This window comes from Gavia stellata, chromosome 4 (genome assembly GCF_030936135.1).
Source record: "Gavia stellata isolate bGavSte3 chromosome 4, bGavSte3.hap2, whole genome shotgun sequence".
Taxonomy (NCBI): domain Eukaryota; kingdom Metazoa; phylum Chordata; class Aves; order Gaviiformes; family Gaviidae; genus Gavia; species Gavia stellata.
This window is the reverse complement of record NC_082597.1, coordinates 44,895,743-44,915,106: the sequence shown is the minus strand read 5'-3', so window position 1 is coordinate 44,915,106 and position 19,364 is coordinate 44,895,743. Positions and strand designations below refer to the sequence as shown.

Sequence of the window (19,364 nt, the reverse complement as noted above, 5' to 3'; positions counted from 1 at the left end):
ACTTAAGAAACAGCATAATAGCATAGGGATCCATATAAATGTGTGTTTACAATGGACAACATGACAAAAGTATTAAAGCCAACATGACAGAGGTATTAAAGCCACCCATCCAGTTGTCAACTCATGAAAATAAGCAAAACATGAAAAATGTGTGTTTCTCTCTCACTCTTTTCTTAACTATACAGCTTTTATTTACTTTGCACCTGGAATTTCTCTGATCTTTGTACTCACTTTCTTGTGACAGGGGATGAAAATGCTTCTGTTTAACAGTTCCATACAGTATGTGCAGTTATCTTCAGTACAGTTTCTTACTGGCCTCCTGGTTGTTACATCAAGTGATTTCTCAATTTCCCAACTCTTAATGAACACTTCAGTTTCCTCCATATTTGTAATTATGGTCCTGTTTTGCATTTTCAGGTCATCAGTAGGGTCTCCATTACACACCCCTGGAGACAGAGCATCACATTCAAAGCACAAACAAACATGCCATAATACTTCTTTTGGGAAAGAAAAGTGCACTTGATAAGGTAAGACTAACATTGCATCAGGCTCCCCTGTGAGACAGTCATCTGAATTTATACATGAAAGCAGCTATATGTCCACTCTAGTTCCAAATTTCTACTGTGATTTTAGTTGTCAGCTCAATGGCTTAGCAAAACAAGCAGATCATACAACACAAGTAATGATACTTTTTCCAACAATTAATTAACTTTCGAGAAAAACTGTTTTGAAAATATGCTCTTGAGTGTAGAAAATTCACTGACACGGCACCAGATTCTGATCTCATTCTACTGAATAGCAGTCAACTCCATGGGAGTAAGTGTCAATGGCTTTCAAATTAACTGCCCATCACTGACGGTCTGACACTGTATTGAAACTTAATTGAACATTCTAAATGCAAGAAGTTATGAATCTTCTGATGAACAAATTGCTTTCTCTACTGAAAATATCTTTCTTACACAATTTATTAATACAAAAGCACTGAAAAAAGTGCCCTACCCAAACTCCTGACATCCGTTGGCTACCTGAATTCGTTGTTGTATGTATTCAGTTAATTCATCAATGAAAACATATACTTCCTATAAGCACATAACAAGTAATTAATGCCAAAATTTTAATCTTCATAATAGTGTTTTACATCCCAGGGACTGATCAGCCAAAGTTCCTGTATCCTTTTTTCACTTCCCTTCCACATTGCTAACCACACCCTAAGACCTTGCCTTCATGCTTCCAGCCCTGCCTCCTGATACTCTCCAGGGTCCCTTGTTAGAACTGGGCTAGCCTGTTGTCACAGGTTCTGTTATTCTCTCAGACAGCATAGAGAAATACAGAAGATGGTATTTGCATGATAAGAAGCATTTGGCAGTAGCACCACATTCCAGCATTCTTAACACTTCTGCTTTTTGTTGCTGTCCCAATGCTACCCCACAAACCGTACTTGCATTAGAATTTGTAGGGCCATACTACAGGATTGCAGAATCAGTACAGCTTTAAAAATAAAGCCAATTTACCACATAGTCCCACAAGTTTTTCATTGTGAGAGGGAGAGGATAGGAGAATCCCAGACAGGAACAAACAACAGAGAATAGGAAAGAGGCACTAAAGGAGGCTTCAGACTTCACTGCAAAATATCAGGTAGAGCAACACTTTACAGCAGAGGTTGGAGCTGTCTGCACAGTCTTCCTCTTTCTGTCTTTTCATGGCACAAAGTGTAGCTATTCTATAATCCTACCTACCTTTGACCTCATTTCATCCCAATCTTTTTCAGTGTGCATAGAGAAGATGGCATGATAGTGGGAAAAGATGCAGTACGTGCCAGGGCCAGCATTCGCCTTCTCTCACTAAGTCTAGGAGAACTTCTCTTTTGTTCAAGCAGAAGATAGTAATTGATTTTAAACACATAATTTGTTTATATGTATATTTAAACCATATCCGAGTTGTTTGCTTTTAAAACTAAAAACAGTTTAAAAGATTATAAAAGTTCATTTTTCTGTTCAATATGGGGTAGATTCTGTAAAATTACAATACACCAGAAAATTAACATTTATGATAGAGTTAAAGTTACTTTAAAATACCTGCTTACACTTTTCCATAAAATTAATACTGTCAGAGTTATAAAAAGGCTATTAGGGAAGCCTAAAACATGCTAAATTTACTATCATCATAATCTAAGTCTGAGACACCTCAGGCACAGTTTTGGACTCTAGATCCAACCTTAAGAGATCTGAATTTAGATTCACCATCCTCAGGGGACCCTTCCCAAGATATACCTTTTATCACTATTTGCATAGCAATAGCTGCCACTGCTAACATCCAACAGTTATTATTTTCTCTCATAATCATTGAGATACACTGTCACTACCTGAACTTCTTCAGCAGCCACTTCTCCATTGAAAATTTTCCCCTTTTCTTTATTTGACTTCAACAGTATTCTTAAACACAGGCAGAAGATGAGTACATTTTTTAAAAGTTAATTAAGTACAATGTACTGATAATTACTTGCTCTGAGAACTACTTTATTAGCAAGCAGTGCTTTGAAAGAGAATTATTGATTTATTATTGTTAATTAACAGAATTTCACAAGCTGACCTCAAATAGGATTGTCAGTGTAGTTAATCGGGGTCACAGGAGAGCTATAGGGACAAAGGTGACAGACACAAAAGGGAGGTGTAAATTTTAAATGAGAAATTATTAAGTAAGAAAAAAATTTCCACCGTAGCCTCACCACAAAGTCCTTCTGTCTTCATTGATGTGTTAGAGTGTAATCCATACAGTATATCTATGATGCCTGTAACATGAGTCCACTTGATGCTAATACCAGCTGGGGTATTAACGACATACATTGCACCAGTATCCTGAATACTTAGTCCTTCTTTTGAAAATGGTAATGATTGAATTACAGAATCCACTACTACCTAAAACAAACCAAATACATTTTACAAACAAAAACAGATTGCAAAGATGTATTTTATGTCTTTACATCTTATAACAAAAGATATTTTTTACAGCCTCTGCCACATACAATAACAGTCATAGTGCGTAAATCACAGAGCTTCCCATCACTGCTATTTCCTATAACTGCAAATGAAGCAGGCATGAGAAAAAATAATGACAGAGAAATCTTTTCTAATTAAGGAAGCAGTAAATCTTATTTATCACATATCATATGATGACACAAAAAAACCCCCTCAGCCCAATTATTCAAAGTTATCTGTTCTGACCTGTTACTGACTAGCAGGAAAGGCAGCTTAAGTAATTATCACGTCTTGGAACATTTCTGTCTGGTTCTAGGTTATCCGGAAATATAGTCTCAAGTATAAATGCCTTTTGCAGCTTTAAAATCTCAAAAGAATTTTGAAGTGTCATTTTGGAGAAATGACATGCAAGTGAAACATGCTATCAGAAATGTATATTTTTTGCTTCTAGCATACCGTGAATTACTGGAAACCTGAACTTGTAAAAGTAATCCTAATCCACATTCATTATAAATCTGATCTATTGCATTCTACAACAGAATAGCTCTCCAGCTATCTTTTAAGTGTACACATGTTATATATTGGTGATATATACTTACTTTTCTTGCTAAACGATTGATAAGTAATTTATATGTGCGTGTTGTTACATTTAATTTCTTAAAACAGAGCCCTGAAGTGCTTGCAGGGGGAACCTTGAAAGAAAAGTGACAAACAAATTTAGTTACTATTGTTTTTCTAATTCTGTACCAGTGCTACAGGGAATTTTTTCAATATGTGTAATATTAACATATTTTATAATTAGTAAAATAAAAAAGTACTCACTAGTTTTCTTATTGAATTTGCACTCTGGAAAACATTTAAAAATAGATTAGAATTGCAATGATAATCAGCAGCATTCTTATTTGGCAAAAATAAGTTAACTGTTTTCTTTGTGTTTGAAGTTCTTCTACCATCAGCTTCATAATTAAATTAATTTAATATATTCCTTATAACTAATAAAAAATACACATTTCGCAGCTAATGTAGTGCACCTTTCCATCAACTGTTTTTAGAAACTTGATTTGCATGTTAAAGTTTTAAATCAAAGGAGTTTGTATGGAAAAATATACAGAAAAGCTAACACAATGACCCAGACAACAAGTTAAATTAAAAAATACATGGAAATACAATGGTCATGCCAATGTAATTCTCTGTCTTAACCTTGATAAAACTACTATTTTACCAAGGCATCTTTCTGCACAAGATTGCAGCTCATCTATACCATACCTCAGCTGACTTTTAACTAACCTGTTTTAACTCTGAGAGCAACTCATTCACCAGCATCACGAGAGTCAGCTATGCTGCAAAGCCCTTTCAGAAATTATTTCTTAAAGAACTACAGCTGCAGACTTCTAAAGCTCATCTGCCTATGTGAGCTGCATTCACACCTTTAGACTGCAACCAAAAAAACACCAAACAGAGCAATTTAAAAGAAAAACTCTAAAACAGCGTAAGACTCGGGACTTAAAAATCAAGTGAACAGTTGCCCCGTAAGAGTAGATAAGAGACCAAATAGGCATGAGAAGGAAAGAAGTATGATGATGTTCCTCATCAGGAATGTTTATCCACAAAACAAAGATGGAAATACAAGCCAGTTGTTCAAGGGCTGCATAAATTAGGACTATGGACAATGAAGGGAAATGTATGTACAGACTCTAAGGATGAAACTGACCTGACCTAAACTGGCAGTCTAAAAATAAAGTGGCTGGATCCCCTCTGTAGGCAAAGCAAAGAGTTAGACAGCTACAAAGGACAACTTATCACACTAACTCATTAATACCTTCCTAAAATAACTACAAAAGATATTTGTGACTGTTCAAAATATTTTATTATTTTGACCATATTGTAAAGTATAAATTCAAGGCCTCCAGAAGATTTGTGGATGGAGAGCCTGAAAGGAGACAGGCAGGTTCAGAAGTTATGTCACCCCTGGTAATTTAAAAGAAACCTACCTTTGAATTTCCTTATAACATAATACAACAATTACTATTAAACCTGAGATAAAATTCTTTTATCTAGACAGCATGATTAAGCATGCTGCTTGAAAATTAAATAACTTGCCCTTTTTCAATGGGTATGGCTTTTATCTGAAAGTTTTAAGTGATACATTTTTTCAGAATTTCATACCTATAACACAAAAATTCAAGAATCTATTACAATTATTGCAGAAATGCAAGAATCTTACCTGATTAGCAGGACATTTTTCAATATGAGCAACAATAATTTCTCCTGGTAACTTGACTAAAATGTAGGAAGCCATATTACAGAGGGCTATGTTGTTTCCATCAAATGTAATAACACTCAGTTCAGACAGTACAGAACATTGACCTAAAAAAGAATGGTCATATAATGAGATTACCACAGAAGTGAATACAAGGCATTTCTAAAAACTTTCAGTTTTAGCGATATTTGCTTTCATATACACTTTCATATATATATTGATTACCTTGTTCTGTGGACAGCATACTGAGCCATAAGCAGAAGCAAGTATCTTACGTTATTCAGTGGAAATACCTTAACCTACTGCTATGTGTCCAGGGTAGGGGAGAAAGTTTAAATTGGTGAAAATTTTCACCTAAGTCAATGTTTTACGGGCAAGGTCAATGAATCTGTATATAGTCAGATAAAATATATGCATTAAGGTATACATATATTTGAGATACTGATAACAAAGGAGTGATCCGTCCTATCTTGAGACAAATATTTAAAAATGCAATATTGATTTTAGTAATGCTGCAGGATTTTAAATATGACTCCTCTTTGGCCTTTTTGTTCCCTTGGCAGACAGTCATATGCCAGTTTCTGCAGATTCTAAATATGAGCAAAAACTGCTAACTGATATTTGGGGGTTCTGTCTTTCAGAAAATGCCAGCATTTGATTTGTTTTCTTCAAAAAATGTTGAAATCTCAACATTTCTACTGATAGAAATTCTGAAAAGTCTTAGCTGGAAAATGTTGATGTTCACGTTGCAGATTTCATTTCAATGTTTTCATTCAAAACAAAATATTTTGACTCTCTTGAATGTTAATTCAAAGATACCAAAACATTCACTATATTTCATTCTGTTTTGCTGATGAACAGCTCTTTTAAATTCATTCCAGTATTCGACCTCATATTCCCACTGTAATAAACCCTTAATTTATTACTTGAAACTTACAGATCAAGGCTCTATGTTGTATTTAAAAATAAAACAGTGACTTACAGGGACATTCCCATTCTGGGCAACAACTATCAGTGTTAACTTGAACTGGCATTCCTCGAAAACCACAGTCTGGCTTCTGCACATCCTTAGGACAGTTCTTTGAAAGGTTGTATAACATCCAACCCATATTAACACATACATACTGGCTACATTTGTCAACAGGTTCAAGGTATCTTGGCTGTCAGATAGATAAGGAAAAAACAAGAAGAGATAAGGAAAAAACAGGAAGAATCAACTTTACATTCATTGCCCTTATGAAGTCCAAGTGATTGCTTGTTCATCGCCCTGCTCTGAGATAAAATCAGCATATCTACATGACTCATGATCAGTTATTTTGGAATGAATTGCTTTTGTGTAGTTGTAACAGGTGACAATGATGCACGTCCATTCACCCACACCCTTCCTGTTCCATCCAGCTTTGGTGGAATACTCTATGTAAAGCATTGTGCCTTGAGGCTACATGTTATATTCAATAATTAACTGAAGCATTTTAAGAAATACAGAATCTTTCATTCCCATCATTTTAAACCCTATGACAAAGAAATAAATGGAAAAAAGAAAGACAGGGTGAGATGATGCAGAAACCCAAAAATTCCATGGATTATGGCTTTTTCTGCACCTCAGAAATATATTTTGCTATCTAGAATGAGCACATAGCTTTAAAAGTAATTTTTTTCCAGAGCAATACATCCAAGTTGCAGAATATATCAGGGCAGTATAAGAGCACGGATACAACAATCCTCTAAGAATAATTGAGTATTTTAAAATATACAAATAAAAACAAAAATAGGAGATACTTAAGATCTCTGGTATTACACGCATAGCATAACAGAATGGACTGAAAAGCAATATATATTTTGACACATAGGGGCAAGTAAAACTGCTCCTACCACACATTCGGAAGATGTAGACATCAGTGTATGCATCATTGTACCAAAGGAAGTCTTGTCAGCTATAGCTGTTTCTGTGCTTGCCAGAAAAGTTTGTGTTTCCACAGGCTCTGAAGCGGAAGGCAGAGCCGTTTCACCACTAGAATGAGATATATCTATTATAGTTCTGTTCTGCAGCTCTGTGGGCTCTGTTAAACTGAAATAAGGTTTAATGGTTCTCTGCTTTGGGATTTTGGACCAATCTGATGTTGTTACATCTGAAACTCCAGAAAGAGAGAGTTTTTTTACTGAGGTTGTATTTCTTGAAAAAGGTGAACTCTGAACTGCAGATACTGTCAAATAAGGCAGGGAATATTTCTCAGTTGTGGTTGACTTTGTCTTGGTAACATTTCTTTGTGCATGTGAAGTCTGACTGCTTTCTAAAATATCCACAGTTCTTTCAAATGAGGTTGCGTATGTAACTTCTGAAGCTGTAAGTGAGGTACTCTTTGTCTGTGATAATGGACTTGTAGTACGAGTTGTTTTCATGATTGTCATTTTTGGAGTTTCTTTAGTGCTCTGTGAAGCTTGAGTCACTGCAGATGTAAATAAAGATTTTTGTGACACATGCATGGGTGTTTCTGTGGTGGTAGGAACTGAAGCTGAAGCCATATAAAACTCCAAATTGGCAACAAAAGAATCAGTGGTTTTTGTAGTAATCCTAGAGGCTGCAGCGGTGCCAGAAGCAACTAATAAGCTGGCTGAAGAGCTAGGTGGTATTTTTGCAAAAATATAAGGTGCTTTTAAGGATGCAGCATTCACTGTTGTGTTCGTGATCATTGGTGTAGTGGATTGAGTGATGATTCCAGCTGATACGGCTGATACTGTTCCATCTTCTTCTGAAGATCTTACCGAAGAACTCTGTTTTCCTAGAGAAACAGTAGAGATACAAGTGGTCTTAGGATGAGGTGAAGACATAGAGACCCTACTAGACTGGCTTTCTAAAGTGGCTTCAGGAGTTGGAGGCATTAGTAAAGATGGCATTATAATGGATGTTTTTAGTGCTGCTGAAAGGCTGGTAGAAGGGCTTATGTTTAAAGTGAATGTAGAAAAATCTACAGAAGTTGCAATGTCTGTAACTGGACTTTTTGAGGTTCCTTGTGTATCTAGAGATGAAACTGATGTTTGGATAGCAGTTATGTTTTGTGTTAATGATGATGTCCTACTGAATATCAGAATCAATGAAGAACTTGTAGTATGAGATGTTACATAAGATGGTACTGATGTTGATAACAAGATTGTAAATAAAGATGGTGACCTTGTAAGAGAAGGACCTTTAGGAATGAAAGTGCCTGAACTTCATGCCATATGGTCAGTTTTCAGTTCTGTATGTGAACTGCTTGGGTACTCTGTAATTTCTTAAGTGGTTATTAATGTAGCATTTTGAAGTAATACCAATGTTCTAAGAGGGACTGTAGATGTAATGGATTCCTTTGGCTTCTTAGAAATTGATGACACTGAAAAGGAATCAGTGTGCATTATGCATTTATTTTCTGTTGAGGCTTTACTTGCTATAGACATATCAGAGATTGTTGGATTGACTAGAAGAGTAGAAGCAGTGGAAGGTACTTTATAAAGACTTTTGGAGGCAACAGTGACATCTGCCATAGCTTTGGGCTTCGGGGAGGTAATCAGAGAACGCACTGGTATAGATACAGTGTGTGTTAACAGAAGAACTCGAAGAAGTGTTTATAGGGATTTGAGAAGCAACTTGAGGTGAAGATACAGTCATTATGGGCAGAGCAGCAGAAATACTGCTCTTTATTAATGGAGATGTCTGCTGGGGAACAGTCACTGAAATTTCCACTGAAGATAAATAGGCTTTGGAGAAAAACTAGCTAAAGAACTTGCATTTAATGGTATCAGAGAAGTTTTAAACAAGGAGGTTGCTGTTTCAAAATACGAAGCTGTGATTAATTGAGGAAAACTTGTCTCAAAGCTAGCAAATCTAGTAGTCATAGGAATTTGAGGAGCAGTAGAAGTCAGTGCAGAAATGGGTGTTGAGCGAACTGCAGTTTGACCAATGCCAGACCTCGTTCTAACAGACAAAGTAGATACAGGAGAAGTAGATGTGCTTAGTGTCAACTGTGAACCTAGAAGAAATACAGGCCTTGTGAAAGTTGCTCTGCTAGCCAGCAAAGCAGACAAAGACACTTCAGAGGATACTGCTGCTCCCTTCAAATGACTTACTGAAGGACTCCTACTCTTTCCAATCCCTGCAGGCAGCTCAGAAGTGACAAAAGATGGCTTGGAGGTTAAAGTTGTTAATGCTGAAGTAGGAGGAACAGTTCCTAGCTGAGTGGTTGATGTTTCAAGTGGAAATGGAACTACCACTAGGGAAGTGGGTGTTAATAACACAGAACGTGTTGGAATAGGACTTGCACTGAGCAGAGTTGTTGGAGTTGCTATTGTAATGGGTAAAGTTATAGATGCAGTAGAACTGACAGTACGTGATGTGGCTGCTGAGGCTTGAAGAGCAGTTGGAAAATCTGTTGAAGACATGAGTCTGGAAAGGACAGTAGGGCTGGCTGTGCTGTGAAGTACATCAGAAGGCTCTACTGTACTTGGTAATGAAAATGTTGAATAGGTGGCTGCATTAGATGATTCCAATGAATAAAAGTCTGTGATGGACTGTGCTGACATATTCATTCCCCTTGAAGTTGTGTTTGCCTTCGTGGTTATTTTGTCTGTCACACCAGTATGAGTTGACTCAGTCCCTGAAGTAACAAATAAAGGAGGTGTCTGAGGAAATCTCTCCATGGTAGCACCCATGTGAGAGATTAGCAATGAAGGTTTTGTTCCAGTTGCTGATTCTGTAGGTGTCACAGGTATGCCTAAAAGGAAAAAAGTATGTTTCACTGTTTTTTATGGATTATTGTTAAAGCAAAATAGCAATATCTATCTCTACTCAAGTCCATTTAAATATTAGCAAATCAGAGCATCATTTTGCTGAGATGATAACTCGCCAGTGGTTCCAGGTTGCCTGATAACTTTGAGGAACTCAACTGAGTCAAGAAATTTTATTATTTTCTTTGCAAATGGAGTAGCTAATTTTTTGTTATTAGTGCAAACCTTGATTTTGCAGAGCAGTTTTGAAGCAACAAGGGAATTTCATGAAAAATTCAGTAAATCCAAAACGGTAAAATATTTGGAATAAATATATTATTTATATATTATAAATATAATATATTATATAAATATATTATATAAATACATATTATATATTATATAAATATGATATATTATTTATAAATATATTTTAGGTTGGACTTGATGATCTTACAGGTCTTTTCCAACCTTAGTGATTCTGTGATTCTGTGATTATAGAATATGTTATCTTCCTTTATATCTTTGGAAGGTAGTATACTATGAGATAACTTTGTACTAGCAAAACTATCAAACATAATGTTTTTAATTCAAAACTTGCAAAATAAAATAAAAGACAGTATTAAAATTTAACTGTTATGTTAAAAGAATAGAGTATCCCCAAAATAAGCAAATAATATGCTATCTTCACACACCAGAAATTATGAAATAGATGCACTGAATTTGTTAATGGTGGCTCACCAGCTGAAATATCTGAACTTTTCGCCACAGCAGTATTTCTTCCATTTGGGATCTTTCTCTTATATACATATGATACACTAGCAGCATATAGTCAAATATAGTTGCAATGAGATTAACACCATCACAAAAGGTTAAATTTAACCCACTATTAGAGAAATTAAAGAATTCAACTTTAGATATGGCTTATTTGGATGTAGGAGATGTATTTTGGATGGCTGGGAATGGAGTCTATGTCCCAGAGAGATGTTCTTCAACAGAAAGATGTTCTGGTAAAGCATTTTATTAAAAAACAACAATGTACATTTGATTAAAACCTTTCCCAGGACCTCTAGAGTGATTTACAAGATTAGACCAATATAATAAAACATACTTACAGTCTTCTGGATAAACACATTTAAGTGTGACCTCATCAAGGATCATGTTTTTGGGGCAGTATGGCAAGCATCCTTCAACCCTTTAAAATATTATATAGTTACTTCTAAAGCCACAGTAGAAATAGAAAATAATTTATTATTATTTCACTTTGGCAAAATGAAACATTTTAATATCTTCCCCATCAGAGTTCTGAGAACTTTCCAGTGTAATGGCGAACACAGTATTTTGAGGCATTTTAAGGTCAGTAAGACACTGAACAGCACAATTCTGTTTCTAAATTGTTAATAATCAATTCTTTGCATAGGCTGATGAACATGATAGCTTTAGACCATTCTGCTTCCACAACCAGGTGTAAATTCGTATCCCTAAGCAGAAAGGTTTCCCATAGGACAAAGAACTTCACTACAAGACCACAGTTTTACCCAGATATGTTCATTTGAGACATTAAAATATTCTTGTGCACTTTCAGCATAGGAGAGTGGAGACAAGTCCATATATTCCCTTACTTTTTCATTTTTGGGGGATTTTTAATAAGAATATCATGACATTAACAACCAGTGTGCCTATGTGGACAAAGCTAAGAATACCAACAGCGAAAATTAGTAATATTAGTAATATTCCTAATCATAAACTGCATATGCCTAAGGAGGTAGTCTGAAATTCAAAATATCATTTCTTTTCCACCAGATTTTGTGCCTTGAGTTTTTAGGCATTTTTCCTTTCAGCTTGTTGTGGTTCCATAGATGCTAGGGGAGATCCCTGGAGACAGGAAATCTTGTTACTAAGTAACAACATCAGCTGTGTGAAATCCTTCACATTATGCCAATAAGCATCTCTTAGTATAGAGTTCCCTCCTCTTACAGGAGAGGGCGTAGTCCACCTTTACCATTCCTGCAGTTTTTTACCTCTGTCACATAAACACCGGAAAGATGTAGTCATTTACAGCATCATGGGATGCTGGTTTAAGATGTGAATATAAATCCATAGAAGGGAACAACCTTCATTTAATTTAATAGATTTCTACTTAACCACTACCAGAAGCTAATGCCCTGGGCTAAATACAAACCCTCTTATTCTTGTGTTGAAAGAGCACATGTAAACAAGAATATATACTGTTGGAAATGAGAGGCTTGTTACAAATGTTTTCACATGACTTGTTAGCGTTGCTCACAAGAGTGATACTGAAATCTGGATGAGTGAAAATGAATGGATATTGCAGCTGCAGTGATTTTCAGAAAGCATATGGTACTCATATCACAAAAAACAATACGGTAGCAACACGAGCTTAGTTTTACTTACGGAGGAAGGAATTTACATGCTCTTCCTTCAGGATCACTACACGTTTTAACACAAGGATTAGCACAAGATTCATACCGCCATTCACACATCCTTCTATAAGGCACAGACGCACTGAGTTCTGAGAAAGAAGGAAAAGTATTATTTATTGATTGTTTAGTCAAATCAAAAATAAATTTCTAGTCTTTTCTATAATGTACATTGGGATTTTCAGAAAAAATAAAAAATTAAAACCAAGTAGAGAAAATCTTGAGAACTTTCAAATAGGTGAGATTTTGTTCCTTTTCAGTTTCAAGTATTTTAAAATCAATGAAGCTGAAAGACACAGAAGCTTCAAAGATGCAAACAGCTACTCGATTTTACAATATAGTCTGATTAAAAACCTCAAAAATCAGTTAAACATAGTAAAAGTACTGTTGGTTACAGAAGCAATACAGTTACCCCATTCATTTAAAAGAATAGACATCTATAGCTCACAAACAAGACATTAACATACTTATCCCTGGGGATTATGCAAAATGTACCTTCAATACTAAAGCTACTCAGACGTTTGAATTCTTCTGAATCATCGTACTTTGCCACTTTAACAACAGATGAAGTGAGAATGATGAAAAAGCCTTTTTTACTGTGCAGTTCGAAGGCGCTGAACCCTGGACTCCAGAGGCCCTGGTGGTGGAAGAAGGTGGCTCGTCTCCAAAAGGAGGCACTTGCCTGCCACTGTTCCAACCCAACGGTTTCATTGTCATGTACGTACAGAAAGTAGTTTGGTCTTTCAGCAGATTCAAGGGAAACAAGAGAGAGCGCTTCCACAAAAGAAAAAATGAAAAAAAAAATAGTACAGTTTTCACAGAAAACAATCTAAAAGTGAGATTACAATCTATATATTGGCTGTTAAGTGGCTCCTTTTAAACAACTGCTTTTCACAAAAAATATTTCAGTTTTATGTAGCACAAATAAAAGTTTAAAATGCCGGTTCTAAAGGAGACTTCAAATAATCACATAATCCAGAGCCACAAGAGACCTAATCAGTTAGATCAAAATTACATTCAGCCTACTGCTGCCAGCCTTTGAAATGATTCATAAGCAGTCTCAAATTGGGACTTGCTCAAATTGGGATAGTTTTTTCTCAAATTCGGACAAATGCCTGACAGTTCAGCTGTACCAAAATTTCATTAGTAAATAACATCACACAAATATTGTAGGAACATGCTTGACTCTACTTTGAGGTCAGGCTTTTTTTTACATTCGGTCATATCCAGCAATACAGTAAGAAAATCTGCAGCCAAATAAAAGACTCGACCCTCCATTTGCTCTATCCATGCCAGAAATCAAAAGTGAAGAAAGTTCACTGACTATTTAAGAACTTGGAGGAACACTGACTTCAGATTTGGTTGTCAACTTGAATAAAATCTTGAGGTGTCTTTAATCTATACAAATACTGTCTCATTCCTCACAGATATGAAAACTACCTGTGTACTGCACAGATATAATCAATATTTTTCTTACAATTTGGTTGGAGATGTACAAGACTGAATTAATTCTTCTAGTCTATGTACTTTCTCATTTCAAAATCATATCTAAAAATCTAATTTCTCCACTGCAAAGTTGTCAGCTCTTTGTGAATATAGTTTCAAATTTTACTGTGAAAACAGCCCTTTTCTATGTTGGTTTTTGAAAGTTTTGGATTTTCTCAACAAATCAATTTCTGTGAGAAAGCAATGACAAAATCTGTATTGACTTAATTGGCACAAACCCAATATATGTGAAGAAAGGAAAATATATGCAGAAGGAATAATATTTAAATGTATTTATTTATGGTTGTATAGTTTGGATCAGTCTCTGATAAGTGAAAAATAGAGCTTAGGAATAGCTGTTCACCTAACTTCTACATTGTATGGAGATGCTGCTCGCTAACAATGCAGGAGGCAGTTTCGTTGTTCTAAGTTGCACATTTTATAGTCCACTGAAAGTCACAAAACAGAAGAAAAGATAAAGCAGAAGTGATTTTACTGGAGACAACAGTATCCTGCATTCGCCTTCAGTGTTGATACTTGCTAGATATATGTGCAAAATTTTCTAGTTTCCAGTTATACAAACTGATTAATTTTTTTTCACAGAGAAATTCTATTCACTTGTACATTGCAACATGTCTAAAACAGTCTTTGAAAAGTCAGCTTTAAAGCTGGCAGCAAGGTTTTTCAATACTTTTTTTTAATTGAAAAAAATCAGTATTACTCCTCAAAAGTAGAACACTCAGTTTTGAAACTGGCTGCTTCATCCTCATTTGTTCCAATAACTAAAAATATCTAGACTATTTTAGGAGATGCAGAAGATGTGGCAAAAATAATTCATATAGTTTGAAAAATATGTATTGCCATTAGCAAAATTGTTGAGAACACTTACATAAATCTTTATCTTTGAAAAGACCTGGAGTTATCATGAAACTGAAAAATACATTTCCATATGCTCCAGTTCTAGGCAGGGGAAATATCCTTCTACTGGACACGTTAGCTCCTACAATTGTGTCATTCTCTCCATAACTTGCCAAAATATAGGGTCCTTCACCAAGACCTAAGGGAAGAAACATCAAATAGAAAAAAAAAATCCTGCTTGCATAACATACGATACTTAAATCTTAGTTGGCATAACATATTGCCTTCAATATTTCACCATACCTGGAATCAAATAGATTTGGAACTACAGCTCAGTGCCTCAAGGTATTATGCTGGAGTAGGTCTGTATCTATCTGTTTGATGTACTCCCTTATTCTTTGCTTGCTGCCCAGAATACAACAGATACAAAGTGAGCACAAAAAAGTGTGGCTGGCTATCCTCACAAAATGACCTGTACAAGAAAGCAATCTGGGCTGCTTTTTTATGGTATTTAGTCTTTTACATGTCCTTATTTCTAGACCTTGAAAGATCAACAGAGCAACTTTAATATTATTTCCAAAGTAGACACTGAACCTACTCTAGGATCTACAAGGCAATTCCCCCCAAAAAACCACATTTCAAACAATAAGGCTGTAATTCAACTTTTGGCAGCAATATTGCTTAAGCAGTTGCCTACTTCATCCTCTCCCAGAAACCACTTGCTTCTGCCCCCCTACTGCTCCATTTATTATGCCATCTGAAGTGGTTCAGCAGTGAAGTGATCCATCTGAAAAATAAACAGCTAATTTTTCCAGTCTGGTTCACCACATTGTCATTCAAAAGTTCATGCCAATATAACAGTGACAACAACTTCAGCTGGTACCACTGCCAAAATAGTGCTGGCCTAACCATGCCCCACAGCAGAACCCTGGAGCTATTTCTGCTGGGCTGGAAAGGCTCACAGGGATACATCCAGATACAACAGCATCCGTCTCTGTCACTATATCCCACTGAAAGAACCAAGAGCAGCATACTTCTAAAACTTCACCTTGTGAGTAATAAACAAAATGTGTAAGTTTTGTGAAAGCTTTTAATCCTTACAGTGAAAAGACTGAACCCCTTCCCAGCCTAAGACAGCTCCTTTCAAATATGACGCTTCCAAGAGGGAAGGAATTCTCATAATAATGAGATTTGGCTCAGCCAAAAGTTAAACACCAATTTCTGAAGAAAATCGCATGAAAATAAATACTGGGTTTATATGCAAACTATGTTGGAGCTCATATGCACATGAAGCCCGCAAGCTTGCCACAAAATGACCACTTTTAAAGAAGCAGCAAGACAATTTATCTTAAAAAGACTCTTTATTCTAAATCATTGAATGTTTATCCCTACCTTTTAACAGACATTTTGCCTGTGACTTAGGCAAAAGCAGGAGTAAGCTATAATTGATAAAGTTCCCATAAAGATTCAACAGCTTGACACCATGCAGAACAAAAAAGAATCAGAGGAGGAGCCATCCTACATCCCAAAAGCTGTTTTGCTGGCACTTGGTGGTGGAAAGATGCATAACACCATCCTTGATTTTAATGCTGGTAGGCAGCTAAGCACCACACAGCTGCTCGCTCACTCCCCCCACTCCAAAAGAATCGGAGGGGAAGAACTGAAAAAAACTTGTGGGTTGAGATAAAGACAGTTTAATAAGTTGAAAAAAAGAAAAAAAGGAAAGAAAAGTAAAGAAAAAGAAACAAAGGAAAACAAAACCAAGAAAAGTGATGCAAAAAAACCCAATTGCTCACCACCAGCTGACCGATGCCCAGCTGGACCCCGAGCGACGCCAGCCCCAGCAAACCTCCCCCCTGGATTTTATTGCTGAGCACGACATCATGTGTTCTGCAATATCCCTTTGGTCAGTTGGCGTCATCTGTCCCGGCTGTGTCCCCTCCCAACACCTTGTGCATCCCCAGCGTACTCGCTGGTGGGGCAGCGTGAGAACCAGGAAAGGCCTTGACGCTGCATAAGCAGTAGCTAAAACATGGGTGTGTTATCAACACTGTTTTTATCACAAATCCAAAATATATCACCATACTAACTATATGAAGAAAATTAACTCTATCCGAGCCAAAACCAGTACACCTTACTACTTTTAAAATAAGGCAAAATTCCATGTTGCAAAGAAATTATGGCAAATCAGCTATACCTAACAAGATCTACATGCTGCTACTGTATTGGGCCAGACTCCCTGGAGGAGAAAAAAAGTCATCTGCTATATGATGCTCATTATAGGATGCAAGTTGCTAAAAAAGATGTAGCAAAAGTCACATTTGTATCATTGCATTTAGTCAAGTTTCCCTTCCTCCCCACAAAGCACATGCACAGTATCCAGCTATGAGGGATGCCACAGGAGTTAGGTTTGTTAAATGAATACCACTCTATTTCTAAGGAACTGTTCTTTATAGTACAATACTTGTGAGACATAAAATCCTGTAACCTATCAATTTCAAAATATAATAGGTCCCAGTTCTGAAATTTACAGTACAAGCACAAGCTAACGTCCTTCTAGAGCTTCTCCCTGGCTACCAACATATGCTGCATGGTGCATTAATCCACCCCAACATTGAATACGATGAGATTATTAATTCAGACATTAGGGATTACTAAGATCATTCAACACAGCTAGGCCACTGACCTTCACCCATTAAAAACAGAAGCAATGTTAAAACTACATACACCAAGTCAAAGAAAAAGCCTATCAATTAATTCAACTGAGTTTTTAATTGAACCAGAACAATCTCTTTTATATGTCAATGAAAGAAGGAGAAATAAAACAAAACAAGCCACTTCGAATGAAAACCTAGAAGATAATTGCATAGTGTGACAAATGGTCATAAAATTTATGAGGCTTTTTTATTTTTTTCAAAAAATCATACCAAATTAATTATTATTCTGATTAATCTTAACTCAGTATCGTCAGAGATGCTTTATATCCACACCATTTGTTTTTGGAGAAAAGAACTTGAATTTCCCTGTGCCAAAGGCAATTAGTTCAGTGAGGTGAAAATTCAAATGGTAATAACCATGTATAACCTTCTAAGATGCACACTAATGTCTCAGTATTTGAATTCCTTACTAATGTAAGATTGTCTGTTTGTGTTTATAAAGGACAAATCTCAAGTAATACATGAGATATTGCACAGAAAAACGGTATTTTAGATATCCATAGCAGAACAGGAGGGAAGAAAAAGTCAGTATCATGACATAATGATATTAAATAGACAAGGAATATGTTGCAAAATGACATACAATACTCCAGGCTGCTCATACAAGTCACCTCTCCTTTCTAATGGATTTGAAGGTCCAGTGAGCTCGGGGGATTGTGACTCTGCAATCCTACCCTAGGGGAGAATGGAAAAGAGATAACCTCCGACACTGCTGCAGCTGACAGAGATTCTTCTCAGCACAAGCTACAAAGGGTTTTATTTGCAGTGTGCGCTATATTATGTTTCATCTGAGATGCCCCAGATGTGTTGTTTTGCTTACAACTACAATGTTTGTTTCCATGCCACCACTGTCCCTGGACGTAGAGCAGAAAGGCCCATGGGGACTTGCTTTGCTAACTTGCTGAGCTCATTAAACTCACATACCCAAATCAGGAGCACCAAAAAAAAAAAAAATCTAACCTATGAAAGAGAGAAATTACCAAACTCTATTTTCTTCCAGGGTTAGTCTGAATGAACTGATATAAGAAAAGTGTCTCTTGGGTATTTGTTTTTAAAAGAGAAACAAAATAAGTGAGGGGGGAGAGCGATAAATATCTCAAAATAGCATCATGCAGAAAGAAAGAGGATAGAATAGTATGTCAAAGACGCCTTCCATATTCTAGAGTGGTCGATGTGGGAAATTATCTGCAACTAAAGGCTTTATAAGAATGGATTCCATTTTGGAACCAGGGAGTACAGATTTGTTTCTAGCACATAGCCAGCTGGTATGCTAGAAAACATGAAGAGTAAGTGTATTCAGCAAGGTATATAAAGATGAGGATGAATCAAAGACAGTAATATCAAATACTACATACCTTGATTGTAATATTCACAGTCATAAGCTAAAAGAAAAGGAAAATAAGCACATTATTATTACAAAGTAACAGCAGAATCTATGCATATCTGCATCCTAAAAATGTAAAATTGACTTTCATCAAATGAAGTTTTATTTCCCATAATGTGTTTCAGTCAGTGACTATTTCCTTAGGCTTTTATGCAGTGACGTACAGCTGTATTTAAATAGATTTGCCAGGACAACAGACCTGAAGCATGAATTATTCTACAGCCAAGAACCCTTCTCGCTGTCAATGAAAAGTAGAATGGACTGAATCTCTTTGCAGCCCTACACAGAACACTGCATGTATCCCAGATCTGGTATACCGGTGCCTTTCCAACAGTCTCTGTGCTGGCACACCCTGAGCACAGCCAGTCCTCTTCAGTAAGACAGCAAATTTGGGTGTATAAGACTAACAACTAGCACACAGATGACTAGAAAAATGTGAAGAACTACATTTATTATCCACCTGCTTCTGTCATATTTGTATTATTGGGCAGCAAAATGCCAAAGATG

General features: G+C 36.2%; 1 protein-coding gene across 1 annotated transcript in view; it reads right to left on the bottom strand.

Annotated features, from left to right (window-relative positions):
- OTOGL (otogelin like) overlaps positions 1 to 19,364 on the bottom strand; it is a 95,038-nt gene that overhangs the window by 19,096 nt on the left and 56,578 nt on the right. The window contains exons 32-44 of the mRNA XM_059816155.1: positions 18,829 to 18,855; positions 14,788 to 14,955; positions 12,909 to 13,187; positions 12,388 to 12,505; positions 11,088 to 11,167; positions 9,351 to 9,980; positions 7,108 to 8,015; positions 6,218 to 6,395; positions 5,200 to 5,342; positions 3,798 to 3,821; positions 3,575 to 3,667; positions 2,726 to 2,915; positions 232 to 446 (exon numbers count right to left, since the gene is read on the bottom strand). Of these exons, the coding sequence (XP_059672138.1) occupies positions 232 to 446; positions 2,726 to 2,915; positions 3,575 to 3,667; positions 3,798 to 3,821; positions 5,200 to 5,342; positions 6,218 to 6,395; positions 7,108 to 8,015; positions 9,351 to 9,980; positions 11,088 to 11,167; positions 12,388 to 12,505; positions 12,909 to 13,187; positions 14,788 to 14,955; positions 18,829 to 18,855 (3,053 nt within the window). The remainder of the gene's footprint in view (positions 1 to 231; positions 447 to 2,725; positions 2,916 to 3,574; positions 3,668 to 3,797; positions 3,822 to 5,199; positions 5,343 to 6,217; positions 6,396 to 7,107; positions 8,016 to 9,350; positions 9,981 to 11,087; positions 11,168 to 12,387; positions 12,506 to 12,908; positions 13,188 to 14,787; positions 14,956 to 18,828; positions 18,856 to 19,364) is intronic.